Source organism: Rhineura floridana, chromosome 5 (assembly GCF_030035675.1).
Source record: "Rhineura floridana isolate rRhiFlo1 chromosome 5, rRhiFlo1.hap2, whole genome shotgun sequence".
Classification (NCBI taxonomy): Eukaryota; Metazoa; Chordata; class Lepidosauria; order Squamata; family Rhineuridae; genus Rhineura; species Rhineura floridana.
Window position 1 is genome coordinate 158,178,689 of NC_084484.1, and position 26,454 is coordinate 158,205,142.

At 43.5% G+C, this 26,454-nt stretch overlaps 1 protein-coding gene across 7 annotated transcripts in view; it reads right to left on the reverse strand.

Annotated features, from left to right (window-relative positions):
- Positions 1-26,454, reverse strand: part of ZMYM2 (zinc finger MYM-type containing 2) — a 109,167-nt gene that overhangs the window by 11,048 nt on the left and 71,665 nt on the right. For all 7 annotated transcript variants that reach the window (XM_061628595.1, XM_061628598.1, XM_061628599.1 and 4 more), the window contains 5 exons: positions 24,921-24,955; positions 17,399-17,528; positions 17,155-17,270; positions 2,408-2,582; positions 266-373 (listed from right to left, as the gene is read on the reverse strand). In XM_061628595.1, coding sequence (XP_061484579.1) covers positions 266-373; positions 2,408-2,582; positions 17,155-17,270; positions 17,399-17,528; positions 24,921-24,955 — 564 coding nt within the window. The remainder of the gene's footprint in view (positions 1-265; positions 374-2,407; positions 2,583-17,154; positions 17,271-17,398; positions 17,529-24,920; positions 24,956-26,454) is intronic.

Here is a 26,454-nt window from a genome sequence, read left to right on the forward strand (position 1 = left end):
TGTGAGCTTCCAAAGGAGACTAGCTCACCAGCTGTCAAAGAATGAGATTTTGTCTGATCTAGGCATTTAGGTACTTTCTCTCTCTTTTAAAAAGATGACATTATCAACATGTTTGTAGATTGTTCTAAGCCACTGTGAAGGCTTGAATCAGAAATCATAACATATTAATAAAACTAAGACAACAGAATGAAAGCAACTGTTTTAAAAAGCAAGTTTGCCCCATATTGATATTAAGACTGTCAATTTAAAAAGTCAGTGTACAAACCTCTAGGAAAATCCACTTCAATATCAAGGTCTGGCTCATATGGAATATCAGGCAAGCTTGTCTGTGTTTCTGTCTTAGAGTCAAGTAATTCTGTCTCAGTTATTACTCCTGTAATTAAAGAAGGGCAGTTATTTTATTCACTTTACAATGTAACCAATAAATTTTCAAGTGAAGCCAGTTCAGAGCCACAGGGATGCAAAAAGCAAACAAATGAGCGTATCAAAAAGGCTTAAGCAGACATAGTATATTTGGCTTATTTTATTTAACATTATATACTAGTTAAGCAACAAAAACAATATAAAATATTCATAAAAATACTGATAAAATCAAACTTTAAAACAAAGATGTAAAAATTATCAAACTATAAGTAAAATCAATAGTTTAAAACAAATAAAATCACATCTCTGGGTAAAATCACATCTCTGCTTAAACAAAAAATGTTTTTAGGAGGCACTGAAAATAATACAGTGCAGGTGGCTGCCCAATATTAATGGGCAGAAAATTCCACAGAGCCAATGCTGCCACAGAAAGACTTATTCCTTGAAAATATGGAACAAAGATTATGTGGCACTTGTAAAAGATTAAAGCTGTACAGCCCTGTATTACTGTCTAACACTACAACAGTAGATCCAAAACACAGCATTCAGCAGAGAAAGACCATTAAAAAAACCAAACAAGCAACAATCACTCTGTGCTCAACAGTTTCTCTTAGGAAAGAGAGAACAGCCCTGCATACCAAAAGAATGAAACAGTATGCACTCTCCTGTAGTCAACTACATCTCCTGTAGACGTTCACTACGCTCGACGTCGAAGGCCCTTCTCCGGGTCCCAACTCATAAAGAGGCCCGGAGATCAACAACTAGATCTAGGGCCTTCTTGGTGGTGGCCCCCGAACTATGGAATGCCCTCCCAGACGAGATACGCCTGGCGCCTTCTTTGTTATCTTTTCGGCGCCAGGTAAAAACCTACCTTTTAGCCCAGGCTTTTTAAACATTTTAAATTTAATTTTAAACCTAATATGGATTTTAGTTTATAAACTCAATGGCAATTCTATTTTGGATTTTTATCATGTTTAATGTTTTTATAATTGTATTATATTTTTCACACTTGCTCATATTTTAATTGTGATTTTATTTGTTGTACACCGCCCTGAGAGCTTTCTGCTATAGGGCGGTCTAGAAATGTAATTAAATAAATAAATAAAATAAATAAGAGCAGTTGGTGGGACAAGGCAGTGGTGCTTACCTGACCTCCCATCACTGCTGTTGGCTTATGGGAGCAGGGCGGGGGGTGAGGCAACTGTGTGGTCAGTGCAGTGCATATGCACTTGTTTGAATGCCAGATTGGCTCTGCTGGTGCATTTGCACTGTGCTGACCTCACCACTGCCTCTTCCTCTCAGTAAGCCAGAGCGACAGCAGCAACGAGTAAGCACCTCTGCCCTGCTAACTACTACTGCTTCTAGTGCAGTGTATACTCTTGTCCAGAAGGGGGTACACCACTTTTGAAAGAGACCAGTGTTACCAAGAGAGGGAGACCACCCAAGCCCAAAGCCTAGATATAGTTGTTGTATGAGAGAGGATGTCCTGTCTATGTGGCTCTTTGCATAATACCTTGTGTAGTATTTCCCCACCTAGTTAATCACAGTTGTTGTGGGCTTGTGGTGCAGCTGCAAACTAAAAAAGGGGAGGGAGGGAGCAGATTTGCCTATACCATTCTAGCTGTTGCTTATCCTTCTGCATCTGCAGCGGATCTATCTCATAAGCACTGAGGCCAGACTGCAACAGCTGCGCTAGCTGGGACTGAAGGGAGTTGTGATCCAAAACATCTGAAGAGCACGAGGCTGGGGAAGGCTGACCTAGCCCATGATGCAACCTAGCCTTAGGTATTGTCTTCTTTGCTGTCTGATGCTGCTGAAATGACCAAGAGAGGGAGCTCAGAGTGGGAGCCTGGCATGGCAAGGGCACTCCCGTTTGCTTCCTCACCTTCCCTTCATCTGTGATTGGCTGGCAGAGACATTACACTTCTCCATCTAGGCCAGGACTGCTCGCATGAAAAAAAGAAGCATCAATTGACCTAGAGCCTATAAATGTGAACAAAGCTTGTCAAGAAAACCCACACCACCACCTGTTATTGAGACATACCTTTGAGCTCTGGAGGTTCTACTTTCTCCTCGTTTTCAGGCATTTCTTCTGCTACAGCCAGCGACTTCCCAGCCTCCACAGGACTGGAAGGGGTTTTATTCTTTAGTTCTTCTATTGCTTCAACTATCTTCTCACTGCTATTCAGTGTGGTGGGTAGAAAAACTGGAACTGGTACCTAGCACAAGGATGATTAAATCATTAACTTTGCTAGTAACAAACGTGCTGCTGATACCAAGAAAGCAGAACTGTGGAGTCAGTCCTTACAACTATTTTTCTGAAGGAGAAACAACCAGTGACCTACAAATCTAGGGACAAACAGAAAAGTGCCAGTGGGAGTTAGGAAGGACAAATAACTTACATGCAACTGGGGTGGGGGAATATAAATAGAATGCCAAGAAAAGATGCTGAATCATGTAAAGACAAAAAGTCCCAAGCATTAATTCCCACTTCATTTTATGATGGGTTATATCCAATTGTGTCTCTGCACCGGGGGGGGGGTGTCTTTGATCCAGCAGAGGCTTCCAGAAGCAGAAGTGGGCAGGATAGATTCCCCCTTTCTCCTATAGCCCCCACCATTAACTCCCATGCTAGTCCCAAAGAACTCTCAGGAGAAGATGGGTGGGGGGGAGGTAAGAGGTGCAGGAGGCTGCACAGAAGGAAGGAGGGGTCGGCAAAAATTGCCTCCCCAACTTTCCACTCACAGACACCTCCACTGAAAGAGCTGTCCCTCAGTACAGGGACACAATTGGATATAACACTATGTTCTCTGGTATCTCAACTGCTACTATAAAAATAGGTTATTTCTGGTTTCTCTATTTACTGGGATAATACAAGAATTCATTTTAGTAAACAAATGGCATGATGGTGGAAAAAGATGAGAATGCTTTGTGCTATTTAGTTTATTTTTCACAAACAGGTTCTGGCTTCCGTTATTACTTCTCCCCTCTCCTCTTGTATCTCACTTATGGTACTAAATGCACAAATCCTTATCTCTAGATGTTTTTGCGTCTGATCTGATGGTTTATGTGCATGCAATGTGCATGTACAGCCTCAAGTACAGTTTCTGTAAAAAGGCAAGGTATAACTTATTGTAAGAATACATTTCCCCAAAAGAACAGATGCCTGCACAGAAAAGCATCTTTAAGAGACTGAAATGTGGAAGCCTAGCAACTGCATGTGACATCACTAAGAGAGGCAGGAATAGTGACCTTGAGCAATGTGGACAGCACAGTTTGCTGCTTAGTAGAATGCTTGGTTTTATGTATTATTATTGTTGCTGTCATATGAATTTCATTAGTCACTTTGTACAACAAAAAGTCTCAAAGCAACTTGATAAAATACAACACGTAAAAAATTTGAAACCAGAAAAGTTTAAAACACTGACAATACAAAATACAATTAACATGCCCACCCAATGATATATTAATAAGGACCAAGTCCTATCCAACCCCACTAAAAGATGGAGGCAACAATTAATTAACCAAAGGCCTGGGTAAACAGAAAGGTTTTAGTTTGGCATCTAAAAACTGACAAAGATGGCACCAGGCATGTCTCCTTGGGGATTACATTCCACAGAAGGGGTACAAGCACTGAAAAGGCCCATTCCCATGTGGCCAACCTCTGTACCTCCCTCAGGTGGGGCATGCAAAGAAGGGCCTTTCAGGAAGGCCATAGGGCTAGGGAGAGGCAGTCCTTGATGTATTGCGGTTCTGAGCTGTATAGGACTTTAAAAGTCAAACCAGCACTTTGAATTGAGCCCAGAAACTAATTAATAACCAGTGTAGTTGGGCCAGAATCCATGTAGAATGTTCAGAACTTCTGGTCCCAGTCTATTGTAGGCCGCTGAGGAGTCTATCTGTCTAGATTTCCAGAAAGCCAGAAATGAAAGACTAGCAAAGGGTTAAGGTGTGCAGCAGTTCAAGGACAGCTCACAGCTGAGGCTGCAGCTGGCACAGAGCAAACCCAGTCTATAAAGCCTTGAAAAACAAACTACAAGGTGTGGGGGTGTTAGGAGAGTAAAGGAAAAGTATTCGTATCTGTATTGTAACTGTTCCTGTACGAAATCCTGTCAGTAAAAGACTCTTAACAATTAACGGCCTGTGTGTGGGTATGCTTTCAACTTGCTCTATACTGCTGGGCACAAGAAGTCGATACACCGCTGCCAACAAGGGTTATGGGCCCAGCTAACCCAGCAAGCCCAGAGGCTTAGAAAGCGCAGCTTGTTCACAGTGCCAAGGAAGAAAGACGGAATAGTGTCCAGAAGAGTTCAGGAGATGTGGCTGCAGGCATGGCAGTCTCTCTTTCAGCCGGGATGCCTTTGGAAAGGCTCACCGAACGAAACTATTCCTGTTGGCGATTAAGGATGCAAGCGTTCCTTACTAAGGAAGATTTATGGCAGGTGATTGTGACCGGCCCACCGGCGGAACCGCAACCGGCTCCATGGATTCGAATGGATGAAAGAGCAAGGGCGTTTATCATCTTGGCAGTAGATGATTCCCAGTTGCTGCATATACAAGATAAGCCGACAGCGAGGCTTATATGGACTGCATTAAACGAGGTGCACGTAAGAAAAACAGCCAGCAGTAAAATCCATTTAGCACAAAGACTCTATCAGATGAAGATGCCTGATGACGGGCCAATGTCTGCCCATTTATTGGAGATAAAGAAACTGTTTGCGGAGCTGCAAGAAAGGAATGTGGTGCACACACAGTTGCAACAAGTGTACATCATTCTCTCTTCACTGAATTCGTCCTGGGATCCGATCGTAAGCTCGTTGGAAGCTATGCCAGACGAGGGTCTGACAGTCGAGTACGTATCGGGCAAACTGCTACAGGAGTGGGAGAAACGAAAGGAAGCCGAAGGAAGGGAGCGAAATGAGAAAAGAGAAAGCAGAAAGCTAAACTTTAAGGACACAGAAGCACGATCTTTCGGACTAAAGGCCTGCTATGTCTGTGGTTCTAATACTCATCTACAAAGAGACTGTGAAGCGAAGCGGAAAGGACAAGGAAGGAAGCCTTCGAAAGTACACATAGTCAGAGTATCAGGTTCAAGAAAAGAGGACAGAGATTGCACTGTATGGGTTGTAGACTCAGGCACTACCCACAGTATGATAAAGGACAAAACATTATTGAAAACTACACTTCCCACGAAAGAGGATGTTGTGCTTGCGGATGGCACGCACAGACAGGTATTGGGGAGGGGAACTGTAAAGTTAAGCGTACTTAACTCTGTAATGACTGACGTATTATATGTACCAGGCTTAGAAAGTAATATCATGTCTGTTACGAAACTGAACTCAATGAGATATATCGTCACGTTTAGACAAGGGACATGTGAGATAAGGAAAGGGGACAAACTCTGTTTGAAGGGGTATCTTAGGAATTCGCTGTTTTACATACAATTAAACCCCACAGGACGTGCTACTATGATTGCAAACAAGAAACCTCATGATAGATGCATTTGTGATGTTCCTGTATTAATGTATATATGGTAAGTGCTGTTTGTATAGAAGATACATGGTAAGTGGAATGAAAGAGGAGGGGGAGTAAATGAGCAGTAGAATGCTGGATGATGGGCTGAGTGTTTGGATGGCTGAGAGTATAAATGGAAGGATGACAGTTGAATCTGGGTGGACGTGAGTGGGTTGTTTCGGTGGAGTTGGGAGGTGGGTGTGAGTTGGTGTATGTCAGGAGAGTGTGGAGAAGGAGGGAAGTGGAGTTCGGATGAGTAATAAGTCAAATATCACAGTAATAGATGAAACCATAAGCTTGTAGATCATTATCAAAGTTATCTTGTTATTAATGTTATTTAATAAATACTATTTTGGTTTACCGAAGGCCTGATCCTTGGCTGGGGTTTCAGAGACCAGAAGGGAGGGTAAGGTAATAACCAAGGCTGAAGGGAAACAGTAACAAATGGTGGCAGCGGTGAAGAGAAGATAACATTATAAGTATCCAGAGCAACCCCGAGTTATGAGTTATCTGCATTGATACAAGGGGGTTGGGAACAGCATAGGCACGCAGTCACGAATGTAACCGGATAGAGAGACTCAGGCAAGGTCTCTGGGAACATTGGTTGTAGAACGTGACTGGTGGTGCTGCCTAGCAGGGGGATCTATTGAGATCTGTGCTAGAGTGGAGAGAGAAACCATAAAAAAGGACAGTCCGGACTGGTGGAGTCCCTGGTGGTGCCTAGTGAAAGGCAGTAGCCACGAGCAGGTAGGAACCTGACAGGGAGAGCCAGGGAAGGGCGTCACAGGTGTTGGCTGTAGCGGTGGGATACGAACAAAAGAGAGTCCAGATACAAATACTAGCGAATCCCTAACAGTGGTGTGGCAAACAGAAATAACAAATAAAGATTACTTGTGAGAGTGACGGGCAAAGAGTGTGTGGCAAAGAGTGAGTGAACTCCAACATCATGGCTGAATACATAAAGATGAAAAGAGAGGAGCTGGTGGAGAAGTGCATAACATTCAATTTACCTCACGAGGGTAAAGGGGTAGATGAATTGAGGGTAGCACTAATAGGATTTACAACAGTCCAGCAAAAACAACCTGTCAGGGAAGAGACCCCAGAAGGATACTCAAGCAATCCCGCTTATATAGAGTATTTGAGAGAGAAGTTAAGATGGGAACGTGAGGAAAAAGATAAGGAACGTGAGGAAAAAGATAAGGACAGAGAGATTGAGATGATGAAACTGAGGATGGAAGGTGCAGAGAAGGAAAAACAGCGGGAGTTGGAAATTGAGAGATTGAGGATGGATACTGAAAGAATGAAAGTGGATGCTGAATTACAGGTGGAAAAGTTAAAGTTTGAAAGAGAGAAGTTTCATTCTGATGAAACAAGAAAGGACAAAAATGAAACCAAAATAAAGGTTACACCAAAATATTTTGCGGTGTTTGAGCCGGGACAAGATCCACAAATTTACCTCAGCACCTTTGAAAAGGCAGCTCAAATGTGGGGGCTACCAGAGGATAAATATATGCAATATTTGTCAAACCTGATCAAAGGGGAATTGGCTGAGGTATACCAATATTTCCCCTCAGACAAGCCCGTCACATATGCCGAGTTTAAAGAGGCAGTATACAAAAGATTCAGACTGGGACCTGACTATTTTAGAAAGTTATTCCGAAACTGTCAGATCCAAGCAGGGAGGTCTTTTGTTGAACTGGGAGCAAAGTTGATGGATATATTTGGAAAGTGGATGAGTAGTGCCAAAGCTCAGTCAGTGGAAGAGGTGAAAAGCCTCATGATACTGGATCAATTATACCATCAGTTACCACCAGAAATAAGGCTCCTGGTCAAAGACCGTTCCCCTACATCGGTGCAGGAGGCCGCAGAGATGGCGGATCACTTTGCCTCCAATAGAACTGGCTGGGTGGGGAAAACATCAAGAGAGTTTAAACCCAGACCATATAATGGCAGCAAAAAGGATGTGGTGCCACAGCGAGTGAGTCCTCCAGTAAAATCTGAAGGGCACAGGACACCCCAGAGTGGATCTGTGTACCCTAAAATGGAGGAGAAATTATGCTATAAATGTGGTAGACATTTTCAATGTGAGGTTGCCAACCCCATTAGTAATCCTGCTCAGGCAAGGGCAGTAAAAACAGAACCAAAAGATCTAACAACAAAAAAGGTTCAGTTCTGCCAGATAAACTGGACAGAAGTAAAAGACCTTGATTCAAGTCTGAGAGAGGAAGTGAGTGTACAAGGGGCAAATTATTGGGCATTGCTTGATACTGGTGCCGCTCAGACGTTACTGAGGCCAGATTTAATAAAATCTGAGGAAATATTACCTCAGGAAACGGTGACTATCCAAGGAGTGAGGGGTAAACCAGAAAGCTTACCCATGGCCCTAGTGAAAATGCAGTGGAGAGGCAGAGAGGGAAAATATAAAGTGGGTATTAATGCCCAACAAGAGCCAGTGATACTGGGAAGAGATGTAATGGGGGCACAAGGAAAAATATATGTGGTAACCAGACAACAACTTGGCAGAGAAACAGAAGCCATGTTAAAAGGGGCTGAAGGAAACAGGGTGGAACCTGTTTTCGAGCCTACGGTCACCATAGCAACCCCTGGAAGGCCTGCTGAAAGAAACAACTTGTATCAAATGGTCTCTAGTGAAGAGGCAGAGCAGTTCAGGGAAGAACTGAATAGGGATACAAGTTTGAGGCAAATAAAGGAGCAAGCCCTGACCCAACAGATTCCTTTCACTGACAAACTGAGGAATCAAATTATGTGTGAGAATGAGATTTTATATAGACTGTGGATGCCTGCTGAGAGAAAGGATGAATGTGAACCAGTGAAGCAATTGATAGTACCTAGCAAATACAGAACCAGATTGCTAGAGGTAGCCCACGATGTCCCATGTGCAGGACATCTGGAAATAAAAAAGACCAAGAGGAGATTGGCTGCACACTATTATTGGCCAAACATCTCCAAAGATGTAAAACAACATTGTCTATCTTGTGGTATATGCCAAAAGGTGGGAAAAAGTAGAGTAAAAACTAAGGCACCCTTAAAGCCCCTTCCTATAATTGGACAACCCTTTTATAGCGTGGGAATAGATTTGGTGGGCCCTTTTTCCAAACCCACAAGGCATGGCAAGAAATATCTAGTGGTGGTGGTGGATTTTGCCACCAGGTACCCAGACGTGGAAGCATTAAAATCCGTAGAAGCCCCTGTAGTGGCAGAGGCTTTGTTAAAAATCTTTATGAGGCTGGGTTTCCCTCATGAAGTGCTGACGGATCAAGGCAGTGTATTCATGGGAGAAGTGATGCAATGTATGTGGAAGTGTTGTGGTCTAAAACATCTAAAGACCACCACTTACCATCCAGCCACTAACGGATTGACTGAGAGATTTAATGGGGTTTTGAAGGGCATGATAAGAAGTTATGTTCAAGATCACCCACAAGACTGGGATGAACGTTTGGGGTGCTTCTTATTCGCGTACAGAGAAGTCCCTCAGGAGTCAACAGGCTTCTCACCCTTTGAACTCATGTTCACTAGAAAAGTGAGGGGACCTTTGGAACTGTTAAAAAATTCATGGGAAGGAACCCTGGGAGAGTACAAAACATCTGTAGTTGATTTTGTATTAGACTTCCGCAGCAAATTAACATCGATGATGGAAGCTGTACAAAAGAATTTGAGTCAAGCTCAGGAGAAGCAAAGTTACTGGTATGACAGAACAGCCAGGGAACGTGTGTATGATGTGGGAGATATGGTTATGGCATTCATACCCAGGAAACATGATAAATTACAGGCTAACTGGGAGGGACCATATACCATAAGAGAAAAGCTTGACACAGTGACGTATGTAATTACCACAGACCAATTAAACAAAGTGGTTCATGTAAATATGTTGAAACCTTACCATACCAGGGATGCAAAGGTGTTGCAAGTTACCTTATTCCCTGAGGGAAGTGGGCCTGAACTTCCAGATTTGGTACAGGAAAGCAAAGACAAAGGAGGGGTAGATCAAGTGGAATGGTCGGAGGAGGTGAAAGAAGAAGTAAAGGAAGAGATTCTGAGAGTTTTGAAAAACTATGGAGATCTCTTTAGTAATAAACCTGGCCGAACCAGTATAGCCAGACATTCCATTGATACTGGAAATCATGCCCCAATCAGATCTGTTCCATACCGTGTGAATGGGAAAGTTTTGAGTGAAATTAAAAAGGAGATCGAAGAGATGCTGGAACTAGGAGTGATCAGGGAATCCATCAGTCCCTGGGCCTCAAGTTTTGTCCTGGTTCCGAAAAAAGATGGAACTACAAGATTTTGTATTGATTATCGGTTAATCAATAAAATTATGGTCCCAGATGCATATCCTATGCCTAGGGTGGACGCAATGTTAGAGTTATTGGGGGCAGCAACCATTATCTCTACGATAGACCTCTGTAAAGGATTTTGGCAGATGGAACTAGACGAACAATCCAGAGCCAAAACTGCCTTCAGTACACCAGATGGGTTATATGAGTTTGTGACTTTACCCATGGGACTAAGGAACTCACCAAGTTCGTTTCAGAGGCTAATTAATACTGTGTTGCGAGGCATGTCAGATTTTGCAGTGGCCTATATCGATGACGTGGCCATTTTTAGCAAGTCGGTGCCTGAGCATGTCCAACACCTGACAACAGTATTAGAGGCATTAAGAAAAGCAGGCCTCACAATAAAAGGTAAGAAATGCCAGTTTGGGCTGAAGGAAGTAATCTATTTAGGACATAAGGTGGGGAGTGGGAAAATCACCCCCTTATGGAGCAAGGTGGAGGCAATACAAGCATGGCCTATCCCCTTAACTAAAAAACAAGTTAGGGCATTTCTAGGTGTGGCTGGTTTTTATAGAAAGTTTGTGAAAGATTTTGGGGAAATAGCAACCCCCTTGCATGAGTTGACAAAGAAGAAGTGTTCTGAGCATGTGGTATGGACGGATGAATGTCAGAAGGCTTTTGATCTGCTGAAGCAAGCCTTGTGCCAAGGACCTATATTAATAGCACCAGACTATGAGCAACCATTCATCGTGGCTACGGATGCGTTGGACCTCGCGCTGGGAGTCGTCTTGCTGCAGGAGAGAGAAGGCACCAGACATCCAGTGGCGTATCTGAGTCGCAAGCTGACGTCGAGGGAGAAAAACTATTCGTCGGTCCAAAAGGAGTGCCTAGCGGTTGTGTGGGGACTGAATAAGTTGCGCCCATACGTGTGGGGACGAAGATTTACGGTGACGACTGACCATCGGGCCTTGTTATGGTTACAGACTATGAAAAACCATAACACTATGCTGCAGAGGTGGTCCTGGGCCCTACAAGACTATCAAGTGGACTTCCAGTTCATCAAAGGCAAGGACAATGTATTGGCCGATGGACTGTCAAGGCAGGTGGCTGGGACTGCAGTGACATGACGCAGACGTAGGAACAAAAAAGACATTTTCCCCATAAAGACTTGGTTTTATTGTTAACGCGGTGTATGAATCCTAGAGCAGAAATAATACTCTGCTGTTATTTTTAAGGGGGGGGGAAATGTGATGTTCCTGTATTAATGTATATATGGTAAGTGCTGTTTGTATAGAAGATACATGGTAAGTGGAATGAAAGAGGAGGGGGGAGTAAATGAGCAGCAGAATGCTGGATGATGGGCTGAGTGTTTGGATGGCTGAGAGTATAAATGGAAGGATGACAGTTGAATCTGGGTGGACGTGAGTGGGTTGTTTCGGTGGAGTTGGAAGGTGGGTGTGAGTTGGTGTATTTCAGGAGAGTGTGGAGAAGGAGGGAAGTGGAGTTCGGATGAGTAATAAATCAAATATCACAGTAATAGATGAAACCATAAGCTTGTAGATCATTATCAAAGTTATCTTGTTATTAATGTTATTTAATAAATACTATTTTGGTTTACCGAAGGCCTGATCCTTGGCTGGGGTTTCAGAGACCAGAAGGGAGGGTAAGGTAATAACCAAGGCTGAAGGGAAACAGTAACAAATGGTGGCAGCGGTGAAGAGGAGAAGATAACATTATAAGTATCCAGAGCAACCCCGAGTTATGAGTTATCTGCAGTGATACAAGGGGGTTGGGAACAGCATAGGCACGCAGTCACGAATGTAACTGGATAGAGAGACTCAGGCAAGGTCTCTGGGAACATTGGTTGTAGAACGTGACTGGTGGTGCTGCCTGGCAGGGGGATCTATTGAGATCTGTGCTAGAGCAGAGAGAGAAACCATAAAAAAGGACAGTCCGGACTGGTGGAGTCCCTGGTGGTGCCTAGTGAAAGGCAGTAGCCACGAGCAGGTAGGAACCTGACAGGGAGAGCCAGGGAAGGGCGTCACAGCATTCACCTATGGCACAAGAAACTAGGCCACGCTAATTTTGGTACGATCATAAAAACACCCAGTAATAGTATGGATGTAACATTAAAAGAGTGTAACCAGTATGTGGAATGTGATATATGTAATCAAACGAAAGCCACAGTTGCTCCCAAATGTAAAGAAGCAGAGAGTAGTACAAGTGCACCATATCAAACAATTCATATTGATCTTGCAGGACCATTTCAAAGATCACAAGGTGGTGCCAAGTATTTTCTAGTAATAGTAGACGACTATACCAGGTTTTGCACCATATATTTGTTAAGTGCGAAAGACGAAGCAGGAGAAGAAACTAAAACTGTTTGTGAAAAAGATTGAGGTGCAACACGGTATAACAATCCAACGAATACGGTCTGACCAAGGGGGAGAATTCACTGGTAAATCGCTAGAGCATTTTTTGTTAAAGAAAGGGATAGAACAAACTTTAACAGCCCCATTTTCTCCGTTTCAGAACGGAATAGCGGACAGAAAAAATAGAACCCTACAGGAAGCAACCAGAGCCATGTTAAGGGACTCTGAGTTACCGAATGCTTTTTGGAGAGAGTGTATGTTATACGTCAATTACATTCAAAACAGGCTGTATCATAGGGCAATACAAATGTCACCATATGAAAAACTCAATGGAAAGAAACCAAAACTGCAGCATATTGTGAGATTTGGGGCGAAGTGCTGGGTGCACATTCCCAAAGGAAAACGGAATGGGAAACTGGCTCCCAGAGCACAAAAAGGGCATGTACTGGGATTCCAAAATGCTTATTACCGTATCTGGATACAGAATCAGAGAAGGGTGGTGCTTAGCAGGAGCATTGAAGTTCAGGAACAGGATTGGGATAACATTGAGTATGTTGAACTGGGTAATTCACATGAACATGACGCAATCACAGAACATGAAATAGAACAAGGGATGAAACAGGAGGAAGAGGAACAAACTCTTACTAGCATGGATGAGGGAGGCAAAGAGGAAACAGAGCCTCAGGTGACATTGAGACGCTCTGAAAGAGCGAATCTAGGTAAACCACCTGAAAGGTTTCAGATTGGCACAATAACAGGCCAAGAATCAAACAGGTGCAAAGAAAAGGATGATGGTGAAACATTGTACCTAGAATGTGTTAAATATAGATCGCCATAGCAGTATGTAGGTACTGACTGTAATTGTGAAACAAAAAGACTAAAACGTCATTAACTGTGTCTTTACGGAAAAGGTGGGAACTGTAGGCTGCTGAGGAGTCTATCTGTCTAGTTTTCCAGAAAGCCAGAAATGAAAGACTAGTAAAGGGTTAAGGTGTGCAGCAGCTCAAGGACAGCTCACAGCTGAGGCTGCAGCTGGCACAGAGCAAACCCAGTCTATAAAGCCTTGAAAAAGAAACTACAAGGTGTGGGGGTGTTAGGAAAGTAAAGGAAAGTATTCGTATCTGTATTGGAACCGTTCCTGTACGAAATCCTGTCAGTAAAAGACTCTTAACAATTAACGGCCTGTGTGTGGGTATCCTTTCAACTTGCTCTATCCTGCTGGGCACAAGAAGTCGATACACCGCTGCCAACATCTATGACCTGGCTGCTGAATCCTGCAACAGCTAAAGTTCCTGAGCTGTCTTCAAAGGCAATCTCACATCTAATACATAGCAATAATGTAACCTAGAAGTTACCAGAGCACAGACAACTGAAGCTAGGTTACCCCTGTTCAGAAGTACCTCTAAACTGCTCCTTTAGAGGGAGTGCAACCTCTTCCAAAACAGATTCAGCTCTACCCATCTGGTTTAGGGAACCGCTGACTAACAGTGCCTCAGTATTACCTGGATTGAGCTTCAGTTTATTGGCTCTCATCCAGTCCATTACCAAAGCCAGACACAAGTCTAGCACACCCACTGCCACACCTGCAGAGGTAAAGGAGAAATAGAGCTATGTGTCATCACCATACAGATGAGAACGTACTCCAAATCTCCAGATAACACCACTTAGTGGTTTGAAATAGATCAGTGGTTCCCAAACTCCCCCCCCATGGACCACTTGAAAATTACTGAGGGTCTTGGCGGACCACTTAATGATTTTTCTGCCTGTTGTAGCAAATGTAATGCACTGTGCTAGATGCTGTATTATTTATTCTTAACTGTATTTTTTCTTGCTTCTTTTATTTCTTATATATTGTATTGTATTCCATAGATTTCAAATTGTAATACAATAATAAAAATAAAAGAAATGAAGAAAAATACAATTAAAATCAACATATTTAATGTGATGGATGTATCATCTCCCACCTATAACCGCAAGTTCATTCACATGCCGCAGACCAAATGCATGAAGCTCGCGGATCACTGGTGGTCCACGGATCCCTGCTCTAGGAGACATGGAACTCAACTGGACTTGCTTCCAAGCAGACCTGTGTGATGATCCTGTATTAGTGTAAATAGGGTAAGTGCTGTTTGTATAGGAGATACATGGTAAGTGGAATGAAAGAGGAGGGGGAGTGAATGGGCAGTAGAATGCTGGATGATTGGCTGAGTGTGTAAAATGGCTGAGCGTATAAAAGGAAGAGTGACAATGGAATCTGGGTGGACGTTGGTGGACTTGAGAGGGTTGTTTTGGTGGGTTTTGAGAGGAGATTGTGTGGAGAGTTGGTGGATGTGAGGAGAGGGTGGAGTTCGGATTAATACTAAGACCAGTACCTCAGGAATAGATGTAACCATATGCTTAAGTGCCTTTTAAAGTAATCTTGTTATCTCTGTTATATAATAAAATACTTATTTGGTTTACCAAAGGCCTGATCCTTGGCTGGGGTTTCACAGACCAGAAGGGAGGGTAAGGTACCAAGGCTGAAGAGTGACAAATGGTGGCAGCGGGGAAGGGAAGAATATAACACCACAAGTATTCAGAGCAAACCAGAATTATAAGCAGTCTGAGTAAATCAAAGGGATTGGGACAGTTTAAGTACGCAGTCACAGAGGTAACCTAATTGAGGGAGACTCAGGCAGAGTCTCTGGGAATACTGGTTATAGGATGTGACTGGTGGTGCTGCCTAGCAGGGGGATCTGTTGAGATCTATGCTAGAGCGGGGAGAGAAACCATAAAAAAGGACAGTCCGGACTGGTGGAGTCCCTGGTGGTGCCTAGTGACAGGCAGTAACCATGAGCAGGTAGGAACCTGACAGGAAGAGCCAGGGAAGGGCGTCACAACCTGCACTGTTAAAAGCTAACAGATTGATTGTGGGGGGGAAAGCTTCTGCCATAAGGAGCTGAAGCTGCTCCATATGGGCAAGTGGAGCAGTGCCCCACCAACCTCAGTCTGTCCTCACCCAGCCACCATCTGCCTGCCTTCTTACTCACTCACAACCAGTCCAAAGGGTGGCAGTACCTATCAGCTTCCTCCTCTTCAGTCTCAGTGTTGTCCTTGTAGAACTCAGCAAGGCAGAGGATGGAAAGAAACCTGGAATTAGTTGGCTCTACCTGTCATTAGCTTTGGCTCTACCTATTGTTTGGGTGCCCTGCCTTCTGCCCCAATCCTAATGGGTACCAGCGGTCACTAGCCATCAGTCTGCTAGGCTTTGAGGTACCACAATAACATTTTTGGGCTTTCATGTAAGGGAGGGGAGGGAGAGAAGAGAACAATTCCCCTTTCATGCAGCCTATGAAAGAAAAAAATAGGCCCTGGTTCTACATCCCCATTTAGAGAAATGGATCTGAGAAGAGAGAGTTCACCTAGTGATCCAGCTACAAATAGGGAGTCAGACCTATTTCTTGAGCATTCATCCTCGCTAGTTTGCAAAAAGTTTGTGGGAGCGGTTGAAGGAGAGAAAAATAGAGACCATCCTGTGATTATGGAAGAACAACAGGTAAACAACCAATGCAAAAATGTCACTGCACTGTTGGTTCCACCTGCGTTAACTAATTTCTCATACTTGTGTGCACAATTTGCAGCTCTAGCATGAGGACAGCCTGTTCCATTGTCCTTATCCACCCCCGAAAAAGAGAGAAAAACAGCCCTTCCCTAAAGCAAGCATCGCCTGTTCAGCCTGCTGCTGGCTCCACCTGCAGTGGCTGGTCCGGGGTGGGTGGGTGAAGAGTGCTGTGAAGGAAGGCAGGAACCACTCCCCTGCACCAATCACCTCCAGATCCTGTGAAACTACTTCCATTGCTTCACACACCATTTGGGACATGCCTTTCCCTCATAGAACATTGCTCCCTTCTACCATTCCCACCTTTTTTATTTTATTTATTATTAGATTTATACCCCGCCCTTACACCCAGTAGGAGCCTCTTTTGAACAGCTTTGATGAGGGCGGGGCAGCTGATGCTAGGTCTTATTTTAAATACTACTACTACTACCACCACCACCATCATCCACAGGCAGGCCACAGACCACCTGAATGAAGCAGACCACAGTTTGAGAACTGCTGAAATAGATGTTAAACTCCATGGGGAAATAAGATTGACCTTTCCGGAACCCCATATTGAAGGCTCCACAGGGTCAAGCAGTATCCTCTCTGGAGGTGGCCATCCAAGTAAGATCGGAACCGCTGCAAAGCAGTGCCACCTAGTCCCAATTCAGACAGCTGCTCCAGAGGGATACTATGGTTGATGGGATAAAAGTTACAGAGGGATCAAGAAGAATCAACAGGATCACATTCCCGCTGTCTCTCTGACAAAAATCATCATACAAGGCGACCAAAGGCAATTTCTGTGCCAAAACCAGGACTACTTCCATAAATTATCATAAAATTATGCATCCTATGAGAAGAAAGGTAGAATATAAGAAAAATGAATGTATTTATTTCTGCGGCTATCATCCTAGTTTGAATATTATAATCAACTCTTCTTAACAGATGATTATCAATAAGATAACTTGGCATTACTACAAGGCCAGGGAAAATATAACACATTTAAAAATAAGGATGAAATCTGGCTTACTGGCACAGGAACCGTTGTAGGAACTGGAACATTCTGACTACACATGTGCATAGGAACAGGTACATACACAGGAACTGGAACAGGCACAGGGATGTATTCTTTTTCCCAGTTATCATCTAAAATGAAAGACAACACACTGTTATATACAGCCATTAGAAGGAAATCATAAATTACAATAACATTCTTGACATAACACTGAAAATCAAGGCCAATGTGAGAGCTACTGCTTCTGTTCAACAATTACCTGTCTGACAAGATTTCGTTTGCATGTGAGGTTTACAGTATGTAGCTTTAGTCATTGTCAGAGGTTTGCAAAGAACTGCTTTGTTTTTCATTTCTTTATTTGGTGTTGGGGAAGGAGGGGGTGCTGAGCCCTGCAGAGAAGGAAATCAATCATTATTAGCACATCCAAAAAAAAATCCCAAACAATATTAAGCATAGTCAGGCAACTTACATAGTTTTGTAAATGTAGGATAAAGCTATAAATGACTGCTAGACATGATGATTAACTCCAGGTTCAGAGACAACATGCTTCTGAGCACCAATTACTGAGGAACAACAGTGAAAGAGGGCTACTGCCCTCATGTTCTGCTTGCAGGTTTCCCAGAAGCATCTGTCTGGCCACTATGGGAAACAGGGTGCTAGACCAGATGGGCCTTCAGTCTGAACTAGCATGGATTCTCTTGTGTTCTTTAAAATGACAGCTGATTTGGAGAAGGAAATCAATGCCTTGCTGCCTACTCCCAAAAGGTAGTTAATGTGAGTAACTGTTTTCCATGAAAAAAACAAAAACAAAAAGCTTATTTGACAAGTCCTGAGCAAAATCTTTACAAATTCTAACATATCCTCTCCACAGAAGAGATATATCCTAATTTTGTATTCTAAATGCACTAGTTGCTTAAAAAACATCTTAGAAGTACCTACGATGCAATTCACATCCATCAAAGTCACTGGGAATTTTGCTACTGTTTCAAAGGTGGATGCTATGTTGTATATTTATTTATTTAAAATATTTCTATCCTGCCCTACCCTACAATAGGGCACTCAGGGCAGCTCACAATAAAATCACACACATACATAATAAAACTATACACAATAAACACAAACCATTACAGTAAATTAAAATATATAAAATACCATATATATATATAGTTCATATATGATGGTGATCCATGACCACCATCTCTTTTTATAGACTAGCCTTTCCCTGCCCCTTCCCAAAGATACTACACAGCCAGAAGTTCAGTTTCAATAACTCAATCAAGGTTGGATCAATTAATTTCACTTTCATGAAAGACATCTGTGGGAGTTGCACAACCAAACATCTTGTAAACAACTCCCACCCTGTCTACATACCTTACACTGCAATAGTACCCATTTTAGACTCCAGGAAGTCAAAGAGCATGCTTGCAGCAGATGGTCTGGCATTTCCCAGTTCTTCCTCACCTTCAGGTCATATTTGATCTCTGCCTTTTCCTTTGCCTCTAAGAGGTGGTCCTTGTACAGACATCTGTTTATTTCTGTTCAGAAAAAAGGTTAATGAAGCTTCAAGGTTGTTACTATTATCCGTAAGTGCTTGCCTTGCTGCTTCCTTACTGAAACTCATTTCCGTTATGTGTTTGAGAGCCTTTTCATCAACTAGGTCCCGATAAACACCTTCATTTTCCCCCTCGGGTTTCATCTTCTCTTTTTGGAACACTTCCCTGGTTTGATTTCCTCCTGCACTCACACTGCGATTGCTTCTAGTACTGCCTCCTCCTCCAAATGTCTTGGTCTCTTTGCTTTTTGCTACTTCTGCAATAGCAGCTGTTCGCAGTTTTTCAAATTCATCATTGTCTCCAACAGGTTTAGCCACACTTGTCACTTGTGTTTTTCTCCGATCAAGCTCCCTGCTGTCCACTTGCAGCGGAGATACACATTTCTACCCAAGAGGCACAAAGGGATTAGGTCCACCTTCTATTCCTATGTTACTTCTGTTACGGTTTGATAAGCTCCTTTGCAACTCTCACTTTTCTATAAGACGGTCCACTTCACCTCCAAGTATCACTGTGTTGTTGTCATCCAGAAGGAGGAACCCATTTTCCACTTCTACAATTCCCAACAGTTTAATTTTTGTACCAGGAGGAGTGTTCAGACTTATTTTTGACATGTAATTACATTCTATTGCAGTGCAGTTTGGGTGCCCATCTCTGCAAACGCAGCATTCTGGGAGCAACCTGAGATTCTTCATTATCCTTTGGTGCAGCTATATTGCGAACTTTTTGGATCTGCAGAACACATGGACCTTCGAGCTTTTCCACCTTTCCACCATTTATGTGTTTATTTTTTATTCATTTTATTTATATTTCCATTTATAGACCGCTTACTATCTGAAAGATCTCAAAGCGGTTTACAATAGAATACAGAAGATACAATAAAAAATATCATATCAAATTAATTTACAAAACAAAATACATGAACAATATCCATATACATAAACACAGTATAAAAGCCAGCACAGGCCTCAAGGGACCCAAATGCAAAAGAATCAAACACTGGAATTCCTTGCAAGGGCCTCAGGAAGAATGTATTTGCAGCTGATACTCTGAGCTCTGATAAACCAGGCAGGTGATGAGGGTTTAGCACCCATCGACAGCGCTAACATGATCAGGGAAAACGAGGTCCAAAAACTGTCTGCTTCCTGGGCTTATGTGGTGAGATGTTTCAGTTCCTCCATCCAGGGCATGGCGTGCACAGCCACACTCCAGTCGCCCCAATGCACCGCCCTTTCCAGTTATCTTCCGCACTGACACCGACCAACCCGCAACCACAACTGCCCAGGTCGATTCCTCATCCCGCCTCGCCGTTGCCACTTGTATATAACATGTTAACCATCAACAAACCCATACAACATCAGGACATCAATATATGCTCTATCAAGTATAGTTGCCGCTGAGAGTGCTCAAAATTAGTTTTCTATACTGAAGACAGAGATAGAAGTCTTTCTGCATGTCTATGGAGGAAGTGGGAGGTCCTACTTAGCCCAACCTTGAACAAGTCTTTTCTTTTAGGAACCAGCCTGCCTTCTAATGGACAAAAGATTTCTGCAATGCTGCCATTAGTGGCTAACTTGCAGAAGTTGCTGCTGCGCTGGTGGAATGAGCTGTAAGATGACCAGGAGCACAAAGCTGCTGAGACTCATACGCCAGTGCAATACAGGCTCTGATCCATTTAGCAATGGTTGACAGTTGAGCCTTTTTCCCTATAGAGGAGACATGGAAGGAAATGAATAGACTAGTGGTCAATCTAAATGCTTTGGTACCTTTAATGTAAATGCTGAGTGACTGTCTCACATCTAGTTTGTGCTATAACTATTCATATGGATGTGAAGGGTTAGGGCAAAAAGTAGGATCAGTTTCTCTGACCTATGAAAGGTAGAATACACTTTAGGAATCTAAGAAGATGCAGAAATTGCCCTGGATGGACAGAGCACTGAGTTCTGCCACCCTCCTGACCGAGGTGATAACCACAAAAAATGCTACTTTGAGAGAGAGGAGTTGTAGCAACACAGAAGCCAGAGGTTCAAAAGCGACTTTAGTAAGGGTGTTGAGTATCTTGTGAAGGTTCCATGAAGGAAACCTGTGAACAGTGGGTGTAGAAAATAGAAGTGCCCTCGCAAAAAAACATTTTAACATGTGGGGGGCCTGACAGCGCCACATGTCTGAGTCTGGAACAAATTGATGAAAGAGTTGTTACTTGGCACTTCAAGATATTGAGCTTAAGTCCTTGGTCCAAGTCATCCTGTAGAAAAAATATCCCAAATGTCTGGTTTATTAGAGTCCACTTTTTCCATTTTATATCACCTGAGAAAGGCTTCCCATATATTCCTATATATTCTGTTAGTGGAAGCCCATCTGGATGCCAACATACTGTCTAAGACCACTGGTACAAGTCCTGCCTTGCTGAGGTTCTGCTGCTCAATCTCCATGCAGCTAGGTTGAGCTACCTGGGACCTGGATGCCTGATGGGACCCTGTGTGAGAAGATCTGTAGAGAGAGAGGCTAGTGGTGGGGATACTGCTAGGATTTCAGAGAACCCACATCTCCTGGGCAACTGAGGGGCAATCTCCGATTGTTCTAGCCTGACCTTTCAAAGTACTCTCACGACAAGTGGTGTCGGAGGAAAGGAGAAAGATGAGGCCATGAGATGTTGAATGTGTCTATCCCTTCCACTCCTGGAGACTGGTACCTGAATAAAAGCAAGGGATTTTGTGTTTGGGATGGGATGTAATGAAGTTGAGAATTGGATACTCCAGATGGACCTGAATCCGCTTGAATGCCCTGTTGCTGAGAGGATCTGATGCTTGCTGAGGAAGTCCACTCTCACATTCACCTTGCTTTTAATGTCTTGTGCTGTCAAAGATGCCAAGTTGTGTTCTGCCTATTCCATGATGCTCTGCACTTCCAGCTATAAAGAGCAAGATCTGGATCTGCCTTCTTTGATCAACTGACATTTGGTTGACACATTGTTGGTTAACACTAATATATGTTTGTGAAGGACTATGTACCTGAAGTGTTTGAGGGCAAGGGCTACTGTCCTGAACTCTAACCAATTCATGCTGTGCTGTCTCTCCCCAGTGTCCTAGGTCCTCTGGGTTGTATGGTGCAGACAACGGGTGCCCTAATCATGAAGGCTGGTGTCTGTTGTGACAAGAATTTGCTGGGGAAATATGAGTTGACACTCCTTCCAGGAGGTATCTCAGAGACAACCACCACTGAAGGGACCATCGAGAGCTGCAGACAAGTTCAGTTTGTGCAATTTGGCTGCATACATATCCTAGTATGGAAACAGAAGCCACTCTGTCTGGTGCAAGCCATGGCCCACAGAATTAAATCTATGCTGAGTATCAGGAGACTATGCAGATGAGCTAGGCTCATCAGATCTGCCAATCTGTGTACTATGAAAGTCTTGGACTGTAGACTAAATCTTGGTTATTCTGTCTGGTGCAGGAGTAATGATCCCCAAGGAGGTGTCTACAAAGCTCCTAGATGAATCAGTCAGCAGGAAGGAGCCAGATGGCTCTTCTTGATATTGATGTAGAATCTGTGACTCCTCAGACACTGTGGTATTTGCTGACTGTTGCTTTGTGCTTGAAGCTGTGACAAAGACCTGATTAAGAGGTTGTCTAAGTATGGATAAATATGTATTTTCTGTTGCCTGAGGTGTGCCACCAGTGCTATCATGAGTTTGATGAATTTTCAAGGCACTGATGTGAGCCCAAATGTCATGGCCTTGTACTGATAATATCTGTTTGCCCAAGCAAATGGGAGAAATGTGCAAAGGTCTGGAAAAATTGGGACATGTAAATTAGCCTCCTTGACGTCTGTGGACACAATTAAGTCCCCTAACTGCAAAGCCTTGTGATGGACTTGAATGTTTCCATCTGAAACCTCCTGTACAGAATATAGGTTTAAGACTGCTCAAGAGCCCTCCCTTTTTGGTGAGTAGACCACCTCTCTCCTCCCCAATGGAATTGGCTCTGTCACTCCTAATGATAGAAGGTGTTCTATTTGTTGGACCAAGGCTCACAACATGACACGATCCTTGAGATAAGTGTGGAGTAGAAGTGGTTGGGTGGGAGGGAGTTCCAATTTGAGCCCCTGGAACACTTCACCCATACATCTGAGGTTGTCTGCTGCCACACCAGGGCAAAGTCCTGAAGCCTGCCCCTGACCTTCTGGGGCTTGGCCTCAGAACTTTTTCCTCTGACTGGGGTCATGCTTGGGGCTGGTGAAGGCTGGATTTCTGGGGAAATGTGAACTGGTCCATACTGGCTTCTGTCCACGAATGTAACGAAAACGTCCTCTTTGTGGATGAAAGAAATAAGGCGGCTTGTTGTTAGTATGTTAGTAGATTATAATCTTTTTTGGAGCGGAGGCGAAAGGCATCCTTGCTTTTGTCTTTAAGTCTCTATTTAAAATTTTATTCGAATGTTCTTCCCCAAACAGGTTACGTCCCTTCAAGAAAGCTGTGGTCAGATTATACTGAGAAGCACTGTCAACAGTCCAACAGTTAATCAAAGGGCCCTCCTAGTAACCACACTGGTGGCCATATAGTGCCCAGGGAGGCATCTGACATAAATTCCTGGGACCTCATCAACTTAGACAGTAAGGTGAATAATTTGTCAGGGTCCATGTCTGGATCAGCCATTCCTTGGGAAGCCACATAAGGCAAGCCCTGGCCGCCAAGGAAAGAAAAGCAACACACCTGTAAATTAAGTTGACGGACTCATAATTTTGTTTCAGAGCAAACTCCGCTTTCTATTCTCCTGGTTGTTTTAGGACTGCATCTGTCGGTATGGAAAGTAAATCCAAATGGTCAAGAGAAATGACTGGATAGTCTACCATGGGAAGGCAAATAAATTCTTCCATCCCATATTTCCATCTATAATGGCATATGCTGTAGATGTTTTGCTGGTTAGGGGAGCCTTCCATTCAGCTATGGTTAGTCTTTTGAATGATTCAGATAGTGAAATGGTCTTGGATGATATCTCTGAGGAATAACCGCCAGCTCTTTGAGGGGTGGTTTCTCGGAAGTCTGTTCAAAATGTTTAAGACTAATAGTAGAAATGACCTTCTGAAAAAAGGGAGAGGGCAAAATCTTGCACTTTGAAAAGGCGTGGCTCAGAAATTGAAGAAAGTTCCCCTTCCTGGGCAGACATGGAACTCCACTGTCTCTCTTCCCTCTCAAGCACCACACTGAGAGTGGGTTCAGAGAGCACACAAATATCTGCAGGATTAACCTCTGGGACAGTAAGATCCACTTCTGGAATGTTTTCTGTCTGATCTCGCCCCTTGACCCAGACAAATGGGCAGTGCCCCCCACCTGGTAAGTTTGGTGCCTGAGGTGCCCCCCTGCCAGGCCTCCTAGGCAGGGATGGATCCGTAGGAGATTAATCGGAGGAATTGTCAAGGAGTCTTGCTTTTAGTTTTGGCCTTCTTACGTGACTTTTTAGGTTTCTTCTTCTGGTGGTGGTGGGGAATATGAGGAACTTGAAGAAGGGGAGTGTTTCCTATGCTTTTTAGTTGTATGCCTCTGTGAACTATTCACTCCTTTACTAAGCACCTCTTCAATGGCCTTAACAAAGCCAGGAGATAAAGGAGGTCTGAGGTTTGCAGCCTGAGATATTGTCTCCGCAGCCACACGAGTGGAGGGAAGGGGCCTAAACAACTCCAAAGATGTGAAGACGTGTGCTTCTCTTGAGGGGCTATAATGCATCTGACTCATATGGTCCACTGAGAGCCTCTGATGGTCATCCATGGTAATGCCTTCCACCTCTCAATCACACACTAAAATCAATGGGTGGTATCCAGCACTGCATATGAGGCGTTCCACTCATGCAATCTGACTTCCCCTTCGTCTCCTCCCACCCCTTCCCTCCTCATATCTGCTCTGGAGGGTCCCCTAACCCTCTGGACCAGATTTTGCAGGGAAGAGGAAGGGGAAATTCTGTTGTGCAAACAGAACAACAGCACCGGATACAACCCAATATGCATTCGATTGCTGCTGAATTTGCAGGTTCATCACAAACTTCCTAAATCATTAATGTGCAGTCGCTTAGCCGTTCCCAGAACAGAAACCAGAACAGAAAATTCTTCCCACATTAAAATTTCAAAATGAGAAAAACATGCTTGTAGAAGGTGTACAACAGAACACAGCCCTTAATTCTCCATACAAATCTAGCCCAAATACAATGAACCCAACTATACAAGTTGCAATTGACTTACTGTGGTTTTTGTTCGGGGAGTTTGACAACCCTGATCTGTAAATACAAGAAGAGAAGATTAATATAATGCAATTTTTCATGTGGAGTTTTATAAAGTAAACACAATGATGTTTTCATCCTAACAGAGCTACTAAATTATTACAAGTGCCTAGAATTCCCAGGCTCCTTCGACGTATAGGGATGGACCATTGGTCTCACCTGAAGGGTGATTTTCACAGGTAGACTGCCATCAAGTGGGTATCATAGCTCCACCTATCATCCAAAGGCAAGAATGTTCTGAAGTCAAGACTAGAGGCATCAGGCCTCTCCCACTCTCCAGTTCATTTGCGACGAGTCCAGAGAGATATCTAAAAATGTATGAAAAAGGCCAATGGGCCTGCAAGCAAGGAAATAACGAAATTGCGATTCCATAATAATACAATACTAAAATTTCAACACAACAGATTTAGAAAGGTCTTGACTTAATAATACGGAAGATAAATGTTATAGTATAAACAGAAATATATAGAAACAAATGGAAAATCCCCAGATGTCCTCCAAAGGGGAGGGTCGTGATGGCAGTCTACCTGTGAAAATCACCCTTCAGGTGAGACCAATGGTCCATTTTCCACAGGTAGCCTGCCATCAAGCGGGATGTACCAAAGCAGCCCATAACAGGGAGAGACCACCCACATCCTAATCATCATTGAGAACCTGTTACAACACCCGCCTACCAAAGGAGGCATCGGCAGAGGCATAACGATCTATTTTGTAGTGCCTTATAAACCAATCTGGGGTAGACCAAACAGCCGCTCTGCAGATGTCCGCAAGGGGAGCGTTGGTTGCAAAAGAGCCGTAGTGGCTGCTGATCTAGTGGAATGCGCTGTTATTCTAGAAGGTATCGGAAGCTTAAGAAACTCATAAGCCAAGGCAATACATGAGCGCAACCAGCAAGGTAAGGTGGAATTAGCTACTCTATGCCCCATAGATCGTGGATGAAAGGATACAAACAAGGACTCAGTTAGTCTTATATCCTGGGTTCAAGACAAGTAAGTCTTGAGAGCCCTCCGAACATCTAACGAATGTCAAGCCTTCTCCAGGGGATGGATGGGATTCGAGCAAAAGGAAGGAAGAATGATGTCCTGGTTGCAATGAAAGACTGAATTGACCTTGAGACGAAAGGAGGGATCTGTCCGCAGTACAACTGAGTCCTTATGAAAAACACAAAGATGGCAGGCAGAAGACAATGTGCCCAATTCTGAGACTCTTCTCGCAGAGATGACAGCTATCAGGAACAGGACTTTGAAAGACAACAGACGTAATGGCACAGTCCTAAGGGGTTCAAATGGAGGACGTTGTAGAGCTTGCAGAACCTTTGACAAACTCTACGAAGGAAAGCGATGGGAGACGGCCAGCTAAAGTTGAGCGGCTCCCCTCAGAAAACATTTAGTAAGAGGGTGCGAGGCAATAGGAGTACCAGTGGATGAAAATGATAGAATGGACGATAAAATGGATGCATGTTGACGTAAGATGTTGGGTTTAAGCCCCATCTTTAG